The 21,401-nt window shown below is 39.0% G+C and overlaps 1 protein-coding gene across 7 annotated transcripts in view; it reads left to right on the forward strand.

The window, feature by feature from the left end:
* Positions 1–20,521, forward strand: part of Myo61F (unconventional myosin 61F) — a 201,243-nt gene extending 180,722 nt beyond the window's left edge. For 6 of the 7 annotated variants that reach the window (XM_076198623.1, XM_076198620.1, XM_076198621.1 and 3 more), the window contains 11 exons: positions 1,685–1,823; positions 2,311–2,542; positions 3,775–4,005; positions 4,174–4,351; positions 4,987–5,089; positions 6,054–6,181; positions 6,844–7,065; positions 7,526–7,555; positions 11,264–11,364; positions 13,072–13,171; positions 15,428–20,521. In XM_076198623.1, the coding sequence (XP_076054738.1) occupies positions 1,685–1,823; positions 2,311–2,542; positions 3,775–4,005; positions 4,174–4,351; positions 4,987–5,089; positions 6,054–6,181; positions 6,844–7,065; positions 7,526–7,555; positions 11,264–11,364; positions 13,072–13,171; positions 15,428–15,442 (1,479 nt within the window). In that variant the 3' untranslated portion in view covers positions 15,443–20,521. The remainder of the gene's footprint in view (positions 1–1,684; positions 1,824–2,310; positions 2,543–3,774; positions 4,006–4,173; positions 4,352–4,986; positions 5,090–6,053; positions 6,182–6,843; positions 7,066–7,525; positions 7,556–11,263; positions 11,365–13,071; positions 13,172–15,427) is intronic. The other variant, XM_076198618.1, reaches the window with a different exon arrangement.
* Positions 20,522–21,401: the final 880 nt, after the last annotated feature.

Raw genomic sequence — 21,401 nt, forward strand, 5'->3', positions numbered from 1 at the left:
GCATGATGGGGATGAAATGGGTGGGAGTGGTTTTATGCCTTTGTTTTTTTGGCTACCTCCCTTATAAGGGGGAAAAAAAGCCATTGGTATATGTATGTATGTGTAAGACTAAACCCGCTGGCCTAGCGGATTAGGGTGTCGTTACTTGTGGCAAAGGTTGAAAGGATGGCGGTTTGAACCCTGCCAGCGGTGAAGCTCAATCAAGGGTATGGTTCATTAAATTCCATGCTACAGAGTCCTCTGTAAGGGGCACTGTCCTCGCCTCCTGATAGGGGAGTTTGTGATGTTAAACTATATCAAGGTTAATGTAAATAAGGTGAAGGAGATGGAGACAAAAGTGCTAGAGCAGCATTTCTCAACCTTTTTACCTTTGCGTAACCTATAAAATAAATTGCATGTCTCAAGGAACCTCTGCCCAAAAAAAAATATATATATATATGTATATATATATATACAGATGCTCCTCAACTTACGTTTTAGTTACGTTCCGAACGGCCGAACGTAAGTTGAAAATGAATGTAAGTTGTTACTGTACCATGCATCCGTAAATTCTATTACCGTATCTTATAAAACACCCCTAAATGATTAATTATACACATAACATTGTAAAATGATAACATTAATTTCAAATAAATTAAATTCAAGCAACATAAATTGAGATGGTGGAGGAGGATGATGATGATGAGGCAAGGCAGGTTCAGTCTGTCGTTTGTGCCATGTAAACAATGGACGCAGCATCATGTGTAAGTATTGTTTGAACTACGGAGAGGGCGCTTAACTAAAAAATTCACTAAAAAAAATTAATTTTTTTTTTACAGTCAGTTAAAACGTAAAATCGAAAAAACGTAAAATGAATGAATGTAAGTAGAGGAGCGTCTGTATATATATATATACCTTTTTTTTTTTTTTTTCATTATTACAAATAACCAAGAATATGTTGTGTGTGTTTAATTATATTACGTATATGAAATTAAAAAAAAAATCAAAAGTGCATTAGCTTATTTCACTTGTTCTTTTGTGGAACCCTTAGGGATCTTTTGCGGAACCTTAGGGTTCCGGGGAACCCCGGTTGAGAAATGCTGTGCTAGACAGAGTTTAGGTGACCATTAACTCGCGGGTATCCGGGTCTCTCTTGCAGAAGACCTACGGCCTTCAGATGCGAGAGGTGGTCAAATAAGTTTTACGTATAATACGGAGATGATATATAATAAAATGAGATTGATTGATTTAACTTTATTTGATTTTTTAATACTCCTAGTATTAAAAAATCAAATAGAATTAAATCAATTTCTCCCTGTCTTCTCCTTTTCTGCATGAGGGGACGGGGGTTGCCGATTTGATGAAGCGGACTTGCTGTGGATGCGCTGTGTCTTGTGACACTGCTCCTGACCCAGGGCAATAGATGAGATGCAGGGATGATCCGTCATCCAGGAGGTGTCAAGATGAGAGGGATAGAAGAGGGTAGAGGGGAGTGGAGTATGTAGGGGATGAAATGGGTGGGAATGGTTTCTATGCCTTTGTCCTTTGGCTACCTCCCTTATATGGGGGGAAAAAGCCTTTGGTATATGTATGTATATATAATAAAACGAAATTGATTGATTTAATTTTATTTGATTTTTTAATTCATTCAAAATATTGTAGCGTATAATATGTTTTGTTTGAATCGTTTAATGCCGTCTTACAGGAGGAACTAACGAGGAAGAAGCGCCCCGACACGGCAGCTACGCAGTTCAAAGTGAGTCTTGCCAATCTAGTCGACATCCTCATGTGTAAGGAACCCTCCTACATCAGATGCATCAAACCAAACGATTACAAACGATCTTGTAAGTGGTTCACCAAGTTTATTATAACCAAACAGTAAGGTAAAAGAGAGACAGAGGGGAGCAGAATGGATGGGGGTGGGTAGAAGCCTTGGCTGATTACCTCCCTTATAAGGGACAAGAAGCATTTGGTATATAGATAGGTATATGGTAAAATCTAAAAAAAAATCTGGGCTATCATTACAGTATTCCTTTTCTTTTACGGTTACTTTCTAAATTAAATAATTTATGTATATTTTGCTTCCGAACTTTTGAACATAGATACTGGTCAGGAAAAGTTCCAGATTATCACAAAATTTGGAATAACCATATCCAATTTTTTTTAGCTTTTACTTCATACTGTCATTCCAAAGGGAAAGATTTACTTTGATTTATTTCTTAATATTATTATTGTTATTATATATATATATATATATATATATATATTTATATATTTCTATTTTTTTTTTTAAATAAAAAGAGATGTTATAATATCTCCTAATATTTGCAGACAACTTCGACAGAGAACGAGTGAGTCATCAAGTCAAGTACCTCGGGTTAATGGAAAACGTAAGAGTCCGTCGTGCAGGCTTTGCATACCGTCGGGTTTATCCTGCTTTCCTCAATCGCTACAAGTCCTTGTGCCCTGCAACGTGGCCAAACTACCGAGGGAGTCCCAAGGAGGGAGTGCGACTCATAGCAGAACACCTCAAATATAATGCTGATGATTACAGGCTCGGACAGTAAGTACAAGTTTATTTACTGCTGCACTTGGGCCAACAAAAAATGCATACGTGTATACAGCATATACATACATACACCAAAGGCTTTTTCCCCCTTACACAGGGGGTAGCCAAAAAGATAAAGGCATAGAAAACACTCCCACCCATTTCATTTCCCATATATTCCACTCCCCTCCACCCTCCTCCCTTCCTCCTATCTTGGCACCTACTGGATGACAGGTCATCCCTGCATCCTGTCCACTGCCCTGGGTCAGAAGCAGTGTCGCAAGACACAGCACATCCACAGCAAGGCCGCTTCATAAATTCAGTGACCCCCCCCTCTCCGTCCCCTCATGCAGGAAAGGAGAAGACGGGGAGAAATCCCTTCGGGCTGTGTCAAATTTTTTCTCATACACACTTCCTACACCATACAGCATATATGTAGATATATATATATACTCACACACATATACAAAAAAAAAAAAAAAAAAAAAAAAGGATAGTTATAGAAGAGATCTGAAAAAGAATAGTTTCCCACATAGAGTGGTAGATATCTGGAACCAACTGGATGAGGCAACAGTGTGTGCAAAAGCTATACAAGATTTTAAGAACAAACTAGATGTTGAAAGATACAAAGATGGGTCACCACGGGCATAGCTCCCCTTCCCATATAATACAACTAGGTAAAACTAGGTGAATACATGTACCAACACCTTTTTTCCTCCTTACAAGGGAGGTAGCCAAAAAACTAAGGCATAAAATCCACTCTCACCCATTTTGTCCCCACATACTCCACTCCCATTCACCACCCCTCCCTCCCTCCCTCCCTCTTTTCTTGGCTCCTCCTGGATGATGGGTCATCCCTGCATCTCACCCACTGCCCTGGGTCAGGAGCATTGCAGTAAGACACAGCACATCCACAACAAGGCCGCTTCATTAATTGGTGACCCCCCATTTCCGTTCCTTCATGCAGAAAAAGAGAAGATGGGGAAAAATCCCTTCGGGCTGCGTCAAAATATAATACACACATACTCCCTCACCCTCCCATCCCCCACCCACTCCCATGCATCATCCATACACAACCATTCTCCACTCACCCCTATCTTGTCTTCTCCCTTCCTTCCTCAACAGACATTCCCCTCTTTTCCAATGCCCCTTTTATATACATACATACATATACCAAAGGCTTTTTCCCCCTACCTGGGGGGTAGCCAAAAACTTTTACCCCATGTTAATAATTTTTCCTCTTTCAGAACAAAACTGTTCATCCGACTTCCACGAACGCTGTTCAAGACTGAAGATGCCCTCCAAGTGAGGAAGAAGGAACTTGCCACAATGATCCAGGCCAAATGGAAAGCCTTCGTAGCAAGAAAGAGGTACCTAAAAATGCGCGAGTCAGTGACCATGATCGCTAAACATTGGAGAAGAGTCACAGCCCGGCGTCTGTTGATCAAGAGAAGATGGGCTGCCACAGTCATAAGAGCGTAAGCTGACTAAATCTTACGAGTGTGATATATTTTGGGAAAAATAGTCATAATTTGATTTGATGGTGCGTTTGGTGTTGTTGTGTTGTCGGGGGTCTCAAGAAACTACGACACTTGAGCCACGGAGGATAATATGGCAATGTCTTTAACCGCATACTCGGATTTCAGGTTTATCAAAGGATTCATTACTCGTAATGACGAAGTGAACGAAGTAAATGCTCGGTTTGTCCAGATTGTCAAGTGCGAATTCCTCATGCGACTTGCGCAGAGCTTGCCAAAGTCTGTCCTGGATAAGAGGTGGCCCGCTTCCCCGGGTTCGTGTGTCCAGGCATCAAAAGAGTTGCAGGTTTGTTGGAGTACGGATTTATTTTATTTCGTAACATTCTTGGGATGCTCATTAGCTGAGCAAGTTAGGGCGTTGCTACTTGTGGCGTAGGTCAAGGTGACGGCAGTTCAAACCCTGTCACCAGCGAGTTGGACCAAGGGTATGATTCATTAAATTCCATGCTACAAAGTCCTCTGTAAGGGGCATCGTCCTAGCACCCTGATTGGGGGAAATTTGTGACGTTAAACCAAATCAAATCGTCATCATCATAATGTTCTTGTGACATTGATTTAAATGTTTTTATTAATTCATGTAGTGATACTCTAAGTTAATTCTAGTATAAACCCTGTTTAAGAACTGAGACCTTGATGGGGTGGATAGACTTGAGCATCAACAGAACATAAGAATGAGGGAGACTGCAAGAGACCATAAGGCCTACACTAGGCAGTTCCATGTCTATTACCACCTGTCATCCCCATCCATAAAGTTGTCTAGCTGTTTCTTAAAACAATCGATAGTTTCAGCGCTCATTACATGGTCACTAGTCTATTCCATTTGTTGACCACCCTATTTGTAAACCAATTCCAATCCAATTCATATGAACAGATCTTAAAATTATTATTATTACTATTATTTTTTTTTTTTTCCTTTTCCAGAAATTACATATGGCTCACCTCGTAAGGCGCTATGTGCGGTCCATGCCTCCAGAACGTAAAGCTCAGTTTGAAGAGAAAGTCCTTGCAGAACAGCTCTTCAGAGGTAAAAACTTCTCCAAATCTATTTAATTATTCATATAATTTTTCAATAGTCATACATATACCAACAGCTTTTTCCCCCTTACAAGGGAGATAGCCAAAAAACAAAGGCATAAAATCCACTCCCACCCATTTCATCCCCACATACTCCACTCACATCCACCCCCCCTCCCTCTTATCTTGGCTCCTCCTGGATGACAGGTCATCCCTGCATCTCACCCAATGCCCTGGATCAGAAGCAAAGCCACAAGACACAGCACATCCACAGCAAGGCCACTTCATTTAATTGGCTGTGGACGTGCTGTGTCTTGTGACACTGTTTCTGACCCAGGGCAGTGGGGCGAGATACCCGTCATTCAGGAGGAGCCAAGATAAGAGGGAGGGAGGGAGGGGGGAAAATGGGAGTGGAGTATATTGGGATGGAATGGGTAGGAATGGATTTTTATGCCTTTGTTTTTTGGCTACCCCCCTTGTCAGGGGGAAGAAACCTCTGGTATGTGTATGTACATTAGATCTCCTCCCAGGAGACCCATCTTCTATTTTTCTGCATGAGTTGATGGAGATAGGGGTCACTGATTAAATGAAGCAGCCTTGCTTTGGATGTGCTATGTCTTGCTGCATTGTTTCTGACCCAGGGTATTGGGTGGGATACAGGGATGACCTGTCATCCATGAGGAGCTAAGATGAGAGGGAGGAAAGGGTGATGGAGGGGAGTGGGTATATGCCTTTTGACTTCGGCTACCTCCCTTTTAAGGGGAAAAAATCCTTTGGTATATAAATAGATAGACATTAGATCTACAATGTATATGTATAGATAGACATTAGATCTACAATGTTCATGTTGTTGTAATTGCCATGTTACAGGTTGTACTTAATTTTGTGCTTGATGAAATCATCATTCCCCTCCCTCCATTGTCTGTCAAAACAAGAGAATGTATGATTCTCATACAACTTAAAATACTTTACAGGAAAGAAATCCAGTTATGATAGTAGTCTTCCACACTGGTTTGTAAACAACAGACTCACCAATGAAGAAGAAAATCTAAGAAAAACAGCCTTTGAAGATATCATCAAAACACCCGGCGAGAAGACACAGGTTTGGAATAGTTATCTTCTTGATATTTATTGAACTCATCCTCCAGCACGTTCTTCAACCTTGAGCCACACGTTAAACAACCTCACCAGTCAGTCCACATATTGAAAATGAATAAAAAGCAGAAGTAAGAGATAGGACTCCACAACTGTAGCTCTCTTCATGTATACTACAATTAAGTAGATATATATAGTTACCTCTCTTATTGGAGAGAGGAAACCCTTGGTATGTAGATAGGTAAACACCCATCTACCAATAGATTGCTGAATTAAATACATACATATATATCAAAAGGCCCTTTTCAGTTGGAGTTGGTTCCCATTGTGAAATTACAAAACAAATTAAAAATCCCTTTAGGCTGTCAGTTCATCATCCACTCACAACCACTCTCTACTCATAATTATCTCATGCCTTCTTCCTTCCTCACTCAACAGACATTCCTCTTACACTCAATGCCCCTTCATCTTGTTCATTGACCTTATTCCAGTCTTCCCCTCAAGTTTATTCCATCTATTTCCACCTTTTCACACTTTTTTCTTACTTTGCTTACGTTTTCCATATACCCAAATTATCCGAGACATACATATATTTTTTTTATCTCAAACATACATACACTCCTGCCTTTATGTGTATACCTTACAGCTGCATTTCCGTGTATTTTCCAGTACTGCATTTCTTGTATAAAGTACGACCGCCACGGGTACAAACCAAGAGAGCGGCTCCTCATACTGACTTCAGCTGCTCTGTACTTGCTCGAGGGCAAAGAGAACAAACTGCAGCTGAAGCACCGGCTTTCGCTGAAAGAAGTTCAGCAGCTGGTGGTGTCGCCTAACAGCGACAACCTCCTCCTCATCCAGATTCCTCCAGAGAACGCAAAGAAAGACAAGGTACGACAGTTTTCTTTTGATTCGACTTTGCCTCTACATTTCAATATGGCTGCTGAGAAAGCAATTGACAGAAAACGAAAGAAAAAAAAAATCTTTTGAGCTTTTGTTCTATATTAACACTGGATTTTCTCTTTTGTTTTTTATCTAACAATGACATGGGTTGAAAGCTGATCATATATGAAATTTTTTGAATTGGTATAGATTCAAAGCATATTTCTTGTTCTCCTTGCACTTAACATATCGGGGTTTCTGGTGTGTGTTTTATGGCAGGATTATCTGAAATGAGCTAATATAACAGTGGTGTGCTATTTTATCAAAGATTGCTTTTGTTCACATTTAACATATTTACTGATATAGTTTTGCACTATAATGTTCCTCAGTCTGATATTTTGTCGCTAGGATGTTAGAAAATTTTGACAGTTTATTCAGTACTAATGGAGATATTCATTACTTACAAAAGGACGTTAATAGTGGCTCTAACAAACTCAAGGTAAGGTTCGGGTCAGGGACAGATTGCATGTTTTTCGCTTAATCGCATGTGAAATATGGAATGCCTTCTACGGTTTTTATATGTCTGTTTTTACCCTAATACCTAAATAATCATGATATTGTCCACTGATTTTGGTTAAACGCTTATTTTAATACAACACTAAACCATCAGTTGCGTACTAATACATGAACATAAATAATGTTGCTTCGTGTTATGTGAGCTTAGCATAAGGTGAATGAGAATTATCCGTCACTAAAACATGCCGCGCAGCTTGAGAATGTACGTATTATTTGTTCGCAAAACAAGGAAGAGGAAGTGCAAAATATAGGGGTGAAAAAAGAAACGTGACTGAATGAAAGGATAATTAAGCCAGAAGGGATGTTCTCATTGGTTTCATAAGTTATTGTGCATGGATGAGGAAGGGTTTGCTATTTGGTGAAGTGGTGGGGGTAACCCAGCTCGTGTCCTTGACCAGAGCAGTGTGACAGGAGACAGGGATGACCCTTCACCCTTGAGAGCTTAAATAGGAGGAGTGGATGATTGGGTTTTAGTTGTATATGATTGGGTGTGGGTTTTGACTCTGCCATCCCCACCCACTTTATGAGGAAGAAAAGGTCGTTGGTGTGTTTGTGTGTGTATATGTACATACATACACACACACATACATACATATATATATATATATATATATGTTGAGACATTATGACAAGTTAAAATGAGTGGGAAAAGGAAAGACTGGAGTCTTAATCAGAGTTTATTCTTGACTAGTTTAGCTACAAGCTTTTGAAAAAGGTTATAGTGAAATAAGTCAAGAATAAACTCAGATTAACACTCCAGTCATTCCTCTTCTCACCCACTTCATATACATACATACATATATATATATATATATATATATATATATATATATATATATATATATATATATATATATATATATATATATATATATATATATATATACATATATATATATATATATATATATATATATATATATATATATTTATATATATATATATATATTTAAATTCATATAAAATATGATCAATCAATCTGTTGACCCTGGTTTCACTTGCAGAAGACCTGTGTCCTTCAAGAAACAGGCAACAGCCCCTGGGTGGGACCAGAATACACTTAGTGAAGAGATTTTGTGTTGTTGTCTGGGGATTGTTAGTGTGGTGCATTGTAGTGTGAGGGTTCTGTGTTTTCTGTGTGGTGGGTGCATCTGGGGCACTTTGAATCTTGAGGCCAAGCCTATTTTGTGTTGGTATTGTCTTAATGATTGACGGTGTTCCGAGGGTACGGATACCAGTGTGGCTCCTGTCAGGTGTGGGAGGGTTTTCTCTGTGGGGTTATATCTGGGGGGATTGTTGGAGTATCGAGTTTGGCGGTCTTTCTTGAAGGGCTTGTTAAATAATACGAGTGTGTGTGTGCTTGTGGGAGTGGATTTATGCCTTTGACTTTGGCTACATCCCTTGTAAGGGGGAAAAAGCCATTGGTGTTATGTATGTATGTGCTTGTGTATTTCTGATGCACTATGATCAAGTAAGGAATGTTTGTGTTTGTGAAAGACGCTACAAAGGAAACAAAAGGAAGAGTAGAAAGCTCAACCATGGGTGGCATGCTATCATACGAGATTGGAAGGAATTAGGTATCCTTGGTGGAGGAACGGATCAACGGCACCGAGTGTGAGCACGGGGAAGTCCATGGAATAGGCAGGTGGATGGGGTGAAACAAAGTTACGAACACACGTGGTTAAGATTGCGAGTAAATGAAAATGTGCGAGATGGAGTTGGATAATAATGCATAGACTTAGGCAGTGGTTTGTAACCCTTGGGTCACGAGCCAAAGTTGGGTCGCAAAGCCATTCAAATGGGTCACCAAGGATTTGTGGACTTATTATTTTCCCAATATTCCTATTCAAACTATTATGAAAGTATTAATCCTGATGGAAGCTAGCTGGCTGAGCAGGTTAGGGTGTCATTACTTAACGGTGAAAGTCAAGGGGTTGGTGGTTCAAATCCTGCCACCGGTGAAAATAATCCAAGGGCATGATTCATTAAATTCCATGCTACAAAGTCCTCTGTGAGGGGCACCGTCCTAGCCTTCTGATAGGGGCGGAGTTTGTGACGTCAAACCATATAATTAATCTTGATTGTAGAATTCCTAAGTCATATTATCTAAGGTTAAGCAAAAACATGTTTCTGTCACACCTTTTTTCAAGCACATGTATTTTATAATTTAGATATAAATGTTTACGAGGGTAAAGGTTGCCATGGTCGATCTGAAGAGGATCTTGGGTCGTGGCCAAAAACGGATTAACCACTTCAGTACGGGACTTAAATCTCGCGGGCAGCAGCCAATGCCAGCCGTATGACGTGTCGTAATAATACTCGCATCATAAAATATAGTCACCGCTTATATCGATCGTTCTCTCTTTCACCCACGAATTTTGAAAACCACAGAGAATGGGATTCAGGGCGCATTTGGGAGAATGTAAAAACACAGGGGCGACTACAATAAATATAATCAAGACGCCGATATGGCAGCGTCGCGAATCCACTTGCTCCTCATGACGCCTACGTGTGCGGCACCGTATGGAAGGGGTTAAGAACCACTGGGCTAAGACAATGATCTGCTCCATACGAGGAGTGCACCACCAAAGACAGATAGATTGATTGATTTGGTTGAACGTCACAAACTCCCCCTTATCAGGAGGCTAGGAAGGTACCCCTTACAGTGGACTTTGTAGCGTGGCATTTAACGAACCATGCCCTTAGTTCAACTTGCCCCGAGCAGGGTTCAAATCGTCATTATCTCGACTTTTGCCGCACATAATGATGCCCAAACCCGCTCGGCCAGCGAGTGTCCGAGGACAGAGCAGCAATAATTCTGGGAAAGGCGTGATTGCACGGTTGAAGTAGGAAGGGAGTGACATGGATGTGAGTGAGGGGAGTGAAAGGGGAGTATCTTCTCCCATGCCTAGCCACCTCGCTTTGCAGGTGTTGGCCGAGTGGATGGAGGGTGAAAAAAAATGTGGGAGCCGGTGATTGTGCTTTTTATTCTTTATTTGCATTTCACCATTATTTTGCACTACTCTTTTTTTTTTTTTTTTTTAACAGATATAATATGCAAAGTTACAAAAAACAAAATGGCTTCATTTATTATTTTGTAGCCCTTTTGATCTAGTGCCTAAAAAAGCTGAATATATTTTTCTATAAAAAAAAAAAAAAAAAAAAAAAAATCTTGCACCATAACTGAAGATGTTTGCTACAAATAAGTTTAACTTCTTCAGTTAGGAACAACCCCAAAGCTGATTAAATGAAACTAATTAATCAAATCAATAAGATAATTAGATCAAAGGGGATACCAGTTACTAGATAGTTTCTAAGATATCAAAGTATGGTATAGTATATGTAAATACTTGTGTACTTTCAGAAGATTACTAGGAGAGAATAAATACTCGATACTCAGAATATGATGAATATATTTATTAGAATAAAAATTTTATTCATTCTTCCATCATTATTTTTCCAAATACTCGACACTCAAAATACGTTGCATATATATCTCTTATTAGAATTAAATTTTTTATTGATTCTTCCATCATTATTTTTCCGAATACTCGACACTCAAAATATGATGAATATATTTCTTATTACAATTAAAGTTTTAATCATTCTTCGATCATTATTTTTCCAACAGGGTGACCTCATCCTAAATGTTCCCAATGCCATCGAAGCCGTTACTAAGATTGTGTCAGTCAGCGACAACAACGAAGTTCTCTATATTGCTGAATCCAGCAGGTAAGACTTTTTCGTAAACTTGCTTCAGATTTGAATTTTCTTTTATTCAAAGCAAAGACCCAAAGGCAAGACAGAGAGGTCCGTCCTCCTATAATAAATTTCAGTGTCTCCGCTCAAAGGCATGTCTCAGAGACATCTCTGTGAGCTAGAATCATGGCTGACATGAAACAGAATGTCCACATCACCTCAGGAACCCTCAGTGATGTTGTTTATCCCTGATTTTCATAAATCTCAGGAACACAATAGTCAGATCAGATGATCAAACTTTCTTTGGCTAAATCCCCTAAAATATTTGTCCTCACATTTGATACACACTTGACCTTCGGCTGAAATAAAAATCCTGACAATGAAGGCAAATAAGAAAGAAATTGGTTATACTTCAAGCAGTCATAGGGCCAGGATTTGAAAGCAGTAAGAAACTTTGATTACTTGCTTAAAAAGAAGAAGAAAGAAAAATATACAGTTAGACCTCTTATTAACGGACGTTAATTAGCTGTGTTTTCGCTGTGTTTTTTGGTGCTGTTGTTTAGTGCGTGCAATCACCATGCCACCCAAAAACCACTCCAAAACACCAAAACACAGCGAAAACACCGCAAACGCAGCTAATTAATGTCCATTAATGAGAGGTCTCACTGTACAGGGATTTCGCGATTTATGTGAGGGATACATTTCTGAAGGGATTGTGTAATGTAAAAATTGCATAAAGTGAACAGTTAAGTTTTACTATTGCTTGATGTTTACATTGTGTTATTCTAAATAATCCGTGTAATATGAAAAAATGACTAGGTTTTTTACCTCGTGTTATTCCAAAATCGCATATTCTAAACACGCATAAATGATGTTATTCTAAATAATATGTGTAATATGAAAAAATGACCAATTTTGTTTTTTTACCTCATGTTATTCCAAAATCCCATACTCTAAACATGCATAAACCATGTTATTCTAAATAATCTGTGTAATATGAAAAAATGACTAGGTTTCTTAGCTTGTGTTATTCCAAAATCGCATATTCTAAACGCATAAATCATGTTATTCTAAATAATCCGTGTAATATGAAAAAATGACTAGGTTTCTTAGCTTGTGTTATTCCAAAATCGCATATTCTAAACGCATAAATCATGTTATTCTAAATAATCCGTGTAATATGAAAAAATGACTAGGTTTCTTAGCTTGTGTTATTCCAAAATCGCATATTCTAAACGCATAAATCATGTTATTCTAAATAATCCGTGTCATATGAAAAAATGACTAGGTTTCTTAGCTTGTGTTATTCCAAAATCTCATATTCTAAATGCATAAATTGAAAAATCCCTATACATTCATCAATGATTGATTTACGGGTTGAACTGCTGATCATAGCTTGTTTCTTGCAAAAGAAAACGGACAACAGATTGACTGATTCAGGTTTGGTCTTTCCTTGTTATGGATAGTTGATGTGAAATGCAGGATAATATTGGGATCTTTCTATGCAGTTGTTGTTTTGTTTATATGTGGTAATTGATATATTTATATTTGTGTCTTTGTTTTTGTAACTAATTTATTTATTTTTTGTGAATGCCTTCCCCCCCCAGTAATTATAACATGACATACTTTTAACAATTTAGGTGCACTAATAATAATGCATGATTGCTTTGTCTGATATTCTTAACAATTAAAAAAGATAATGATAATAATAGTTATCACAAAAACATATTGTACCCGCAGCATTGGACACAACATGTCAGGTGGCAAGACAGGCACCATTATTCTGGACAAGGGAGCCATTACTTCAATCAACAAGAACAAGGAAGGAAAACTGATGGTGGTGGGTATATGAATAACGAGCTTACAAGTTGCATGTTTCGGATATATTCTTCAGGAGGAACCAACAGTGGGTGTTGGTTTCGGTCCTACTGGACGGAGATCGGAGAGAAGCATTTCCCCCGCTGCCCATCCTCGGGTCTTGTCTGGCCTGAGAGGCCGGCACTGTTAGTGTTGACTATTATCTCCTCATCTCTTCACATAAGGAGAGCTGATAGCTGGCAACTGCTCCCCTCCACTTCCTCCTCCTCCTCCTCCTCCTTCTGCTGGCCAGTAACACAGAAACAAGCCCACGCTAACACAACACAAACAACAACCCAAAGAGAATGTTATCGTGTCAGGAGGTTAATTTATTATTTGTAATAAAGTTATACAATGTGTAGTATACTGACCATGATTCTTACAAGACATACAAAGCAACAAATTGATTGATACATACAGACATACATTCCATCAGGATATATACCAAGGGATTTTTCCCCCTTATAAGAGGGGTAGCCAAGTCAAAGGCACACACTCTCTCCCACCCATTTCACTCCCATCCACCATCCTTGTTTCCCTCTCATCTTAGCTCCTCTGGGATGAAGGGTCATCCCTGTCTCCTGCCCACTCCCTGGGTCGGAAGGAATGTAGCAAGGCACAGCACATCTACAGCAAAGCCATTTCATTGACATGGTGATCCCCATCCCCCTCAGTCCACTTGTATGGAAAATAGAGAAGATGGGAAGGAATGCCTTTGGTCTGCATCAAAATATCAATACATAACCAATCCCCACTCCCCCCTCCCCTTTCCCTCTCTTGCTCAATAGACATAGAAAAGAGAGAAAACAGAGAAAATCCCTTTGGGCTACATCAAAATATCATCCATACACAGCCATTCTCCATTCACCCCTATCCCCTGCCTTCTCCCTTCCTTGCTGAACAGACATTCCCCTCTTGCTCAAAGCCCCTTTCACCCCGTCCATCCATCTCATCCTTGGTTGTCCCCTCAAGAACACTCCTTCCACCTCTGCCTTCTACACCTCTTTTACTAATCTTTCTTCACCCATTCCATATGTCCAGACCATCCCAATACTCTTTCATCAACCCTATCTCCCAACTCCCTTTCCACCCCAGTTCTCCTCCTTACCTCATTTCTCACTCTATCCAACCTTGTAACCCCTACCATACTTCTCAGACACTTCATCTCAGACTTATTTAAATTTCTCCTTTCTCCCTCTTAAATATCAAGTCTCTGCCCCATACAGTGTTGTCGCAACAATCACCCCTTCATAAAATCTTCTCTTTACATTCATTCCTAGATGTCTATTTGTGATGACTCTTTTCAATCCCTGACTCTCAATCTACAATTCACCTCCACCTCCACTCCTCCATTCCCAGACACATGTGACCCCAAATACTTAAAACTGTCCTCTTCCTCCAGGCTTTCTCCTTTAAGACTTACTTCAGCTTGCTCCCATCCTCTCCCCTTGTACATCTCGTCACCTTTTACCCACATGTACCTTAAACTTTCTTATATTGCATACCTTTCCAAAATCTGTTAATAACTGCCCTAATCCCTCCTTTGACTCAGCCACAAGTGCAGTGTCATCTGTATATATATATATATATATATATATATATATATATATATATATATATATATATATATATATATATATATATATATATATATATATACCAAAAGGCCCATTCCTCCTTTATAAACATGGTGGCCAACCAAGGCATACATCCACCCTTCATCCATCCACACCCATCCAACATCCATTTGTTTTCCCCTTTATTTTAGCTCCTTGCAGATGAAGGTTCATCCCTCTCACCCACCACACTGCTCAGGTCAGAAGCAATGCAACAAGGCACAGCACCACAATAGGGCCAAACAGCTGAGGCTGGTTTGCCCCCACCTATTCATTACATGAGAATCATCCTGGGGCCCTCATCTGCTCAAGAATTTACAAAGCAGACAAGAGAAAATCCGTTTGAGCCATGTCAATGTATTATCCATTCACAACCACTCATCACTCACATCCATCTCTTCCCTTCTTTCCCTTCTATGGAGACCTATAGACATAGACTGATTAATTGATGGGGATCATTATTTTTGGAATGCAGTGTAATCAGAACACTGATTAATTGATGGGGATCATTATTTTTGGAATGCAGTATAATCAGAACATTATAAGATTATCTTTAGGAATAAAAAAAATTCTGATATTGAGAAGTTGCTCTGTACTAAAACTCGTATTAATTTTCTCATCAGATATCTGGACACTAATGCCCCGGCAGAATCATTCCGACATTACGAGCGGTTCTCTTGGAGAGAGGCTCTCGGCTGTTGTAGCAGAAAGGACGACGTGAGCACTGGATCGTCTGAGGAAACATTCTACTACATCCCTTCAGTTGACGAAACTGAATCATTTACATTTGATGCTTTTGCATCCTGCACAAGTATTAATGAAAATTGGTACTACTTGCATACCATATGAAAAGTTCTTTTTTTTCCCTTCTTTTTTGTAATCACTTTGAGATTTCATTAGATTTCACATATTATTATTCACCCTTATTTAAGTGATTTTCACATGTTTCATTACCCACTTGTAAGATATTTTTTTGACTGAAAATTCATGAGCATCTTTGACATTTCTGATCCCTTACAAATCAAAACAAGCCAGGATTTACTTGCGTGAGCAACTATACGCTGACTTTACCTACGTGCAGACCCGATGCTATCCCCTGAAAGCTGTTCTAGATTAATGTCGTATTTGTAGAATGTGCATTATTAAGAAATATGGTTATAGAACTGGGTAGTTGACTGTTTTGATGCGTCAGATTTTTACCCATTTTGTACTTAGCCCAATAGTTTGTAAGATAAAGAACAGCTTGATAGTGTTTAAGATAAAGGACCTAAGCAATTGATTAAGTGTAAGAAGTAGCTCATTGTTATGTAGGAAAATGGAAGTGAAGAATTACAGCCGAATAATGCATCATCCTATGCCAACATTTTTTATCGAACTTTGGTTTATTAATTCCACCTAAAAGTTAAATATGAATAAGTTAAAGAAAAGGAAGAATGGTGCCTTCTTTTTAAAATTTGTGTTTGCTTGAATGCAATTAGTATCAAAATGCAAACCCTAATGTTTCCCGCATGTTCACACACAAATAAACGAATGTAGGTACATACAGTCATGTATTCACACAAGCACAAACATGCAAGCTCTCAGGCACATATACTTGTATATACATACAAGTAAATAAATATCCAACATGTTGACTAATTTATAAACACTTGAAAATGCATCAGCAAACAGATAGAAATAAAAATACAAATATATAAAAAAATACACATATATGAAGTTCCACATATTATCTTTCACAGTCATGATAAATATACCTAAAACATACAAATGTGTTTACAGATATCTCTGGAGGAATGATCAGTAAACAATCAGGTCTTTATATCATTTTATTGTCGTACATTTTCATACACAGTAAACCCTCAATATAACGGATCTTGATATACTGGATACCGGATATAACAGAAAAAATCTGACCGGACAAACCATCGCTATAACAGATGAAAATCTCTTATAGCGAGGAATCCTAGGTTATAACGGATCTTTGGATATAATGACAGACCCCTATCCCCATATTGTCCGTTATGTCGAGGGTTTATTATACTAAAGAACTTCTCCCCCCTTACAAGAGGGATAGCCAAGTTGTTGTTGTCGTTCCCTAGACTGTCTGTCCGAGCAGTCCCGGGGATAGCCAAGTTAAAGCACATGCCCACTACATACACAATTGTATCCCATTTAACACTCCTCCCATGGTGAGAATAGGTAATGATATGGGCAAGTTAGCCATTCTCTGTTTACATTCTTGCAACGTTAGTGATGAACTCACGATTGATAAGCATTTGATTGTTGTTGCTCCATTGATATATCTCTCTATTGTCAATTTATATAATAAGTATAAAGTGTGCATTTTTCAGCAAATTACCAATATAAAAATGAACGAAGGGCAGTTGTGAGTGGTTGTGTTTCAAATTTTTGGTACTTAAAATTTTAGATTTTTGGAAAAAAGAAAACCATATGATACAATTGGAAAAAGCCAATTTCAAGTTTCCTGTATGAAAAAAGTGTCATCATTATGTACCATTTGTTATTAAGCCAACCTTCCCACAAATACGAATCCATGTATCTTTCAATAGAATAAAAAAGGTTTCATCAGACGTATAGTGCCTTATCTATGAAAAGAGTGTGTGGATGTGTGGCTAAGAAATCGTTACGATTGTTGAGATTAAATTAATGAAGAAATCAAACTTACTGCTTAAAATGTAACTAAATATTTACATGGACATATATATATATATATATACATCAGTGATACAGTACTGCCAAAGCTCATCTCTGCAGTTTTTTCTTTATTTGCTTGATGATTATATTTATTTTATGATAGTGCAAACAGGAAATACATAATCATCATGTACCCACTGTATTTACAAACATGATAGGGATGGCAGGCTTTTTTCATTACCACCTATCAGGTCCTTCAGGCTCCAGCATATGAAATAGCACTGCACCCCTGATATACACACTGAAACTGAAGTTTTTATTTTGGAGGGTAATAGTTGCGGATCACAAGTACAGCATGTGATCTAGTACCATGGTGAATTACAAGATGTGTGTTTTCTTCCAACTGGCCTACTCTTCCATTTTAGTTTAAAAAGTTATGCTTTCAGTTTACAAAGACACATACACACAATCATAACCTTGGAAATTCATGAGCAATGCCAAGAATAATCTCTATCTTACAAAACATAACGAGGTATGTTACACACGCATGTCAAAATACATAAGTGAATTTAAAACTACGTTGAACCAATGGAGACATGGGGACGGTCCGGGCCCATGGGCGTAGCTCTTTTGTGGTACATCACACACCAAAAGACGTTTTCCTCCTTATAATGGGGTTGGCTAAGTCAAAGCCTACAACCACCCGTCACCAATCCAATATCCATTTGTTGTCCCTCTTATCTTTGCACCTCACAGTTAAAGGGTCGTCCCTGTCCCTTCACACATACTTAACCACTTCAGTACGACTCAAATTCTCGTGCACAACATTGGCTTATGTAATTTGCATCACACTACTTGCATTATAAAATATAAAGTCACTGCTGTTTTACTCGTTCTCTTTTACTCTGAGAAATAATACATACATACATATACCAAAGGCTTTTTCCCCCTTACACGGGGGGGGTAGCCAAAAAGAAAAAGGCACAGAAATCACCCCCCCCCACTTCATTTCCCATATACTCCACTCCCCTCCACCCTCCTCCCTCTCTCCTATCTTGAGAAATAATAAACTCAGCAAATGTGATTAGACCAGTTCACAGAATCCGGGGGTAATTCATGAACAACTACAAAAAATATATATAATCAAGACGCTGACACCGTAATCCTTGTGTACCCACTTGTGCCTATTGATGTCTATGTAGGCATCATCATACCAAAGTGGTTAAGTCGAAGACAGTGTAGTGAGATGCAACACTTCCGTTGCACGGCCCAACAACCAGAGTTGGTTTATCCGCACCATGTACGTGCAATGGAACGAATACACACACGAACACACGTACACACAGGGTAATAGATGTTTGGAACAAGTTAGATGAGAATGTGGTGTGTGCAAAAATGATACATGAATTTAAAAACAGTCTAGATAAAACGAGATACGAGGATGGGACACCACGAGCATAGCTCCCCTTCCCGTAAAATACAACTAGGTAAATACACACACACACAGGAGTGAAAGCATTATGCACTACTGATATAATGAGTAGATTAGAAGGTGCTACACGATTTAAATCTAGCTTCCTAAATTGTGATCTTAGTTCTGCCTCCAAAGTCACTTTAACTAGTCATTTATTTTTTTATATATTTTTTTCTTTCTGTGATAATTTAGTGGAGAAATTGTGACTTTAAAGGCACCTGAGCTTCGTCATCGTCCTAACGCCGATCTTTAGCATTAACGTCTTTCTTTATCAGGATATATTTATGTCATAGTTCTGTAGGCATCGTCTAGACGTAAAATAAGGTTTCCTTGCCTTCCCGTTCATTATTTGAATGAACACATGACGCAAGGATACGGGAATTTGTAATAACATTGTTAGATGCTCATGAATTCTTTTTGCCGTGTAAGTACATCTATTTCCATTGACTTAAAGATGATTAATCATAATTGTCATCATGTACCTTGTTTGTTTTTCCTAATAAATGAATATGATTCAATTTTTTATGTGATGTGGGGTACACGTACTAGGTTTACTGTATATTGTACAATGGGAGCACGTCGTAGTCAGTGTATTAATGAATGTTAATTGCTCATTGTAAGAAAACTTGTGCAGATGTTACAGATTTGGCACAGAAATATTCTTGAGGATTATTTTGTCATCGAAATCATGAAATGTTTAGAGGATATTTCATTGTCTACCACTTGAAATTCATTCCTGGGAATGAAAATAAGCTTACGGTAATCCATCCCACATCTGGACCGCCATTATCCAAACATGATTTATGTGTGAATTGTCTACTACTTTTATTCCTTCAGAATTGAAAATTTGACACGAGTGGCGGAGTGACGACCTGGGAGGGGGAAGGGATAATTGTGCCTCGCAATTCCGAATACTCCCCAAATATGAATGCCTTACGACCCAATGAGTTTGGATATGGGAGGGATTGCTGTGTTTACGAAGTTGGTAAGAATGGTCAGTACGATGATATTGCGCTTGTGTAACCCGTAGACAGTGGTTGATAGGGTCAAGATATTCGCAAACAATATCAACCGAGGAATTTGCAGATTGTATTAATCATTAAGATTAACCCGTTAATATCCAGTAACCACTTAGAGCAGCAATTCTGTCGAGCCACTGAGAAGCCTTGGATACGAATGGGAGTATTTATACACTCGAATAACCTGCAAAGCACCACATGTATATAAATAACCGCATTCGCCATTACGGTTCTCCCTGAAGATGCACGAATTGTTTTGCGTTTGAGTCGATTTACAACCTTCCCCTCTCGGAGGAGGCTAGGACGGAACAAAATCAACGAGGTGATCATTGGGTATTGATAGAATAAGGCACGAGTGTGTACGGACCTAGACGGTCCTGTCATGTTTGAGTCGTAAGGATGACTCGTATATATGTATATTTTTTTCCTATGCCTTGAAGCCTTATGTGACTTATATATATTATATATAAACTGCCACTGTCATTGTGTAAATGAAAGTGTGATAGTTTACGCGTTTCACAATGTACTACGCCCATTTTGTGCCATTATTTACAAACCAAAATCATGCAGACTGACTTTCATTTAACCTCAGACATGTGTGTGTGGTGAGGGGGGGGGATACAATGATGATATAGTTTGATGTCCCAAACTCCGTCCTATCAGAAGGCTAGGATGGTGCCCCTTACAGAGGACTTTGTAGCATGGAATTTAATAAGCCATGCCCTTGGTTCAACTTAGCCAGTGGCAGGGTTCAAACCATCATCCCCTTGAGCTTTGCCGCAAGTAACAACACCTTAACCTGCTCGACCAGCAAGCTTCCTTTTGTAGTGGGGAATACAAGAGTATGGATGACGAAAAGGGGTGCGGAGTTTATGTAACCAAAGCCATCGCTTGTGTCTCACATACAGAGAATGTTCCGATCTAACGTCACAAACTCCCGATCTCACAGGCCAGGAAAGTGTCTCCATCTGGAGGACTTTTGTACATTTACCACAGGCTTTTTTCTCCCCCTTACAAGGGAGGTAGCCAAAAAACAAAGGCATAAAATCCACTTCCACCCATTCCATCCCCAACGTACTCCACTTCCGTCCACCCCCTTCTCTCCCTCTTAGTACCTCCTGGATGACAAGTCTTCCAGGACCTTTGTGATACAGGTAAGTTAACCTCTCGCATGCAACATTGGCTGCCATATGTACGACGCACCACACTACTTGTATTATAAAATATGAAGTCAGTGCTGTATTACTCATTCTCTTTTACTCTGAGTAATAATAAACACAGAAAACGTGATTAAACCAGTTCACAGAATTCGGGGTTAACTCGGATAAAACTACAAAATAAATATAATCAAGACGCCGAAGTCAGGATCCTTGTGTACCCACTTGCGTCTCATGACGCCGACGTAGATATCATCGTGTGGAAGAAGTTAACATTGTCCGCCCTTAACTT

This window comes from Oratosquilla oratoria, chromosome 15 (genome assembly GCF_046742065.1).
Source record: "Oratosquilla oratoria isolate Oo_2021 chromosome 15, ASM4674206v1, whole genome shotgun sequence".
In the NCBI taxonomy this organism is placed as follows: domain Eukaryota; kingdom Metazoa; phylum Arthropoda; class Malacostraca; order Stomatopoda; family Squillidae; genus Oratosquilla; species Oratosquilla oratoria.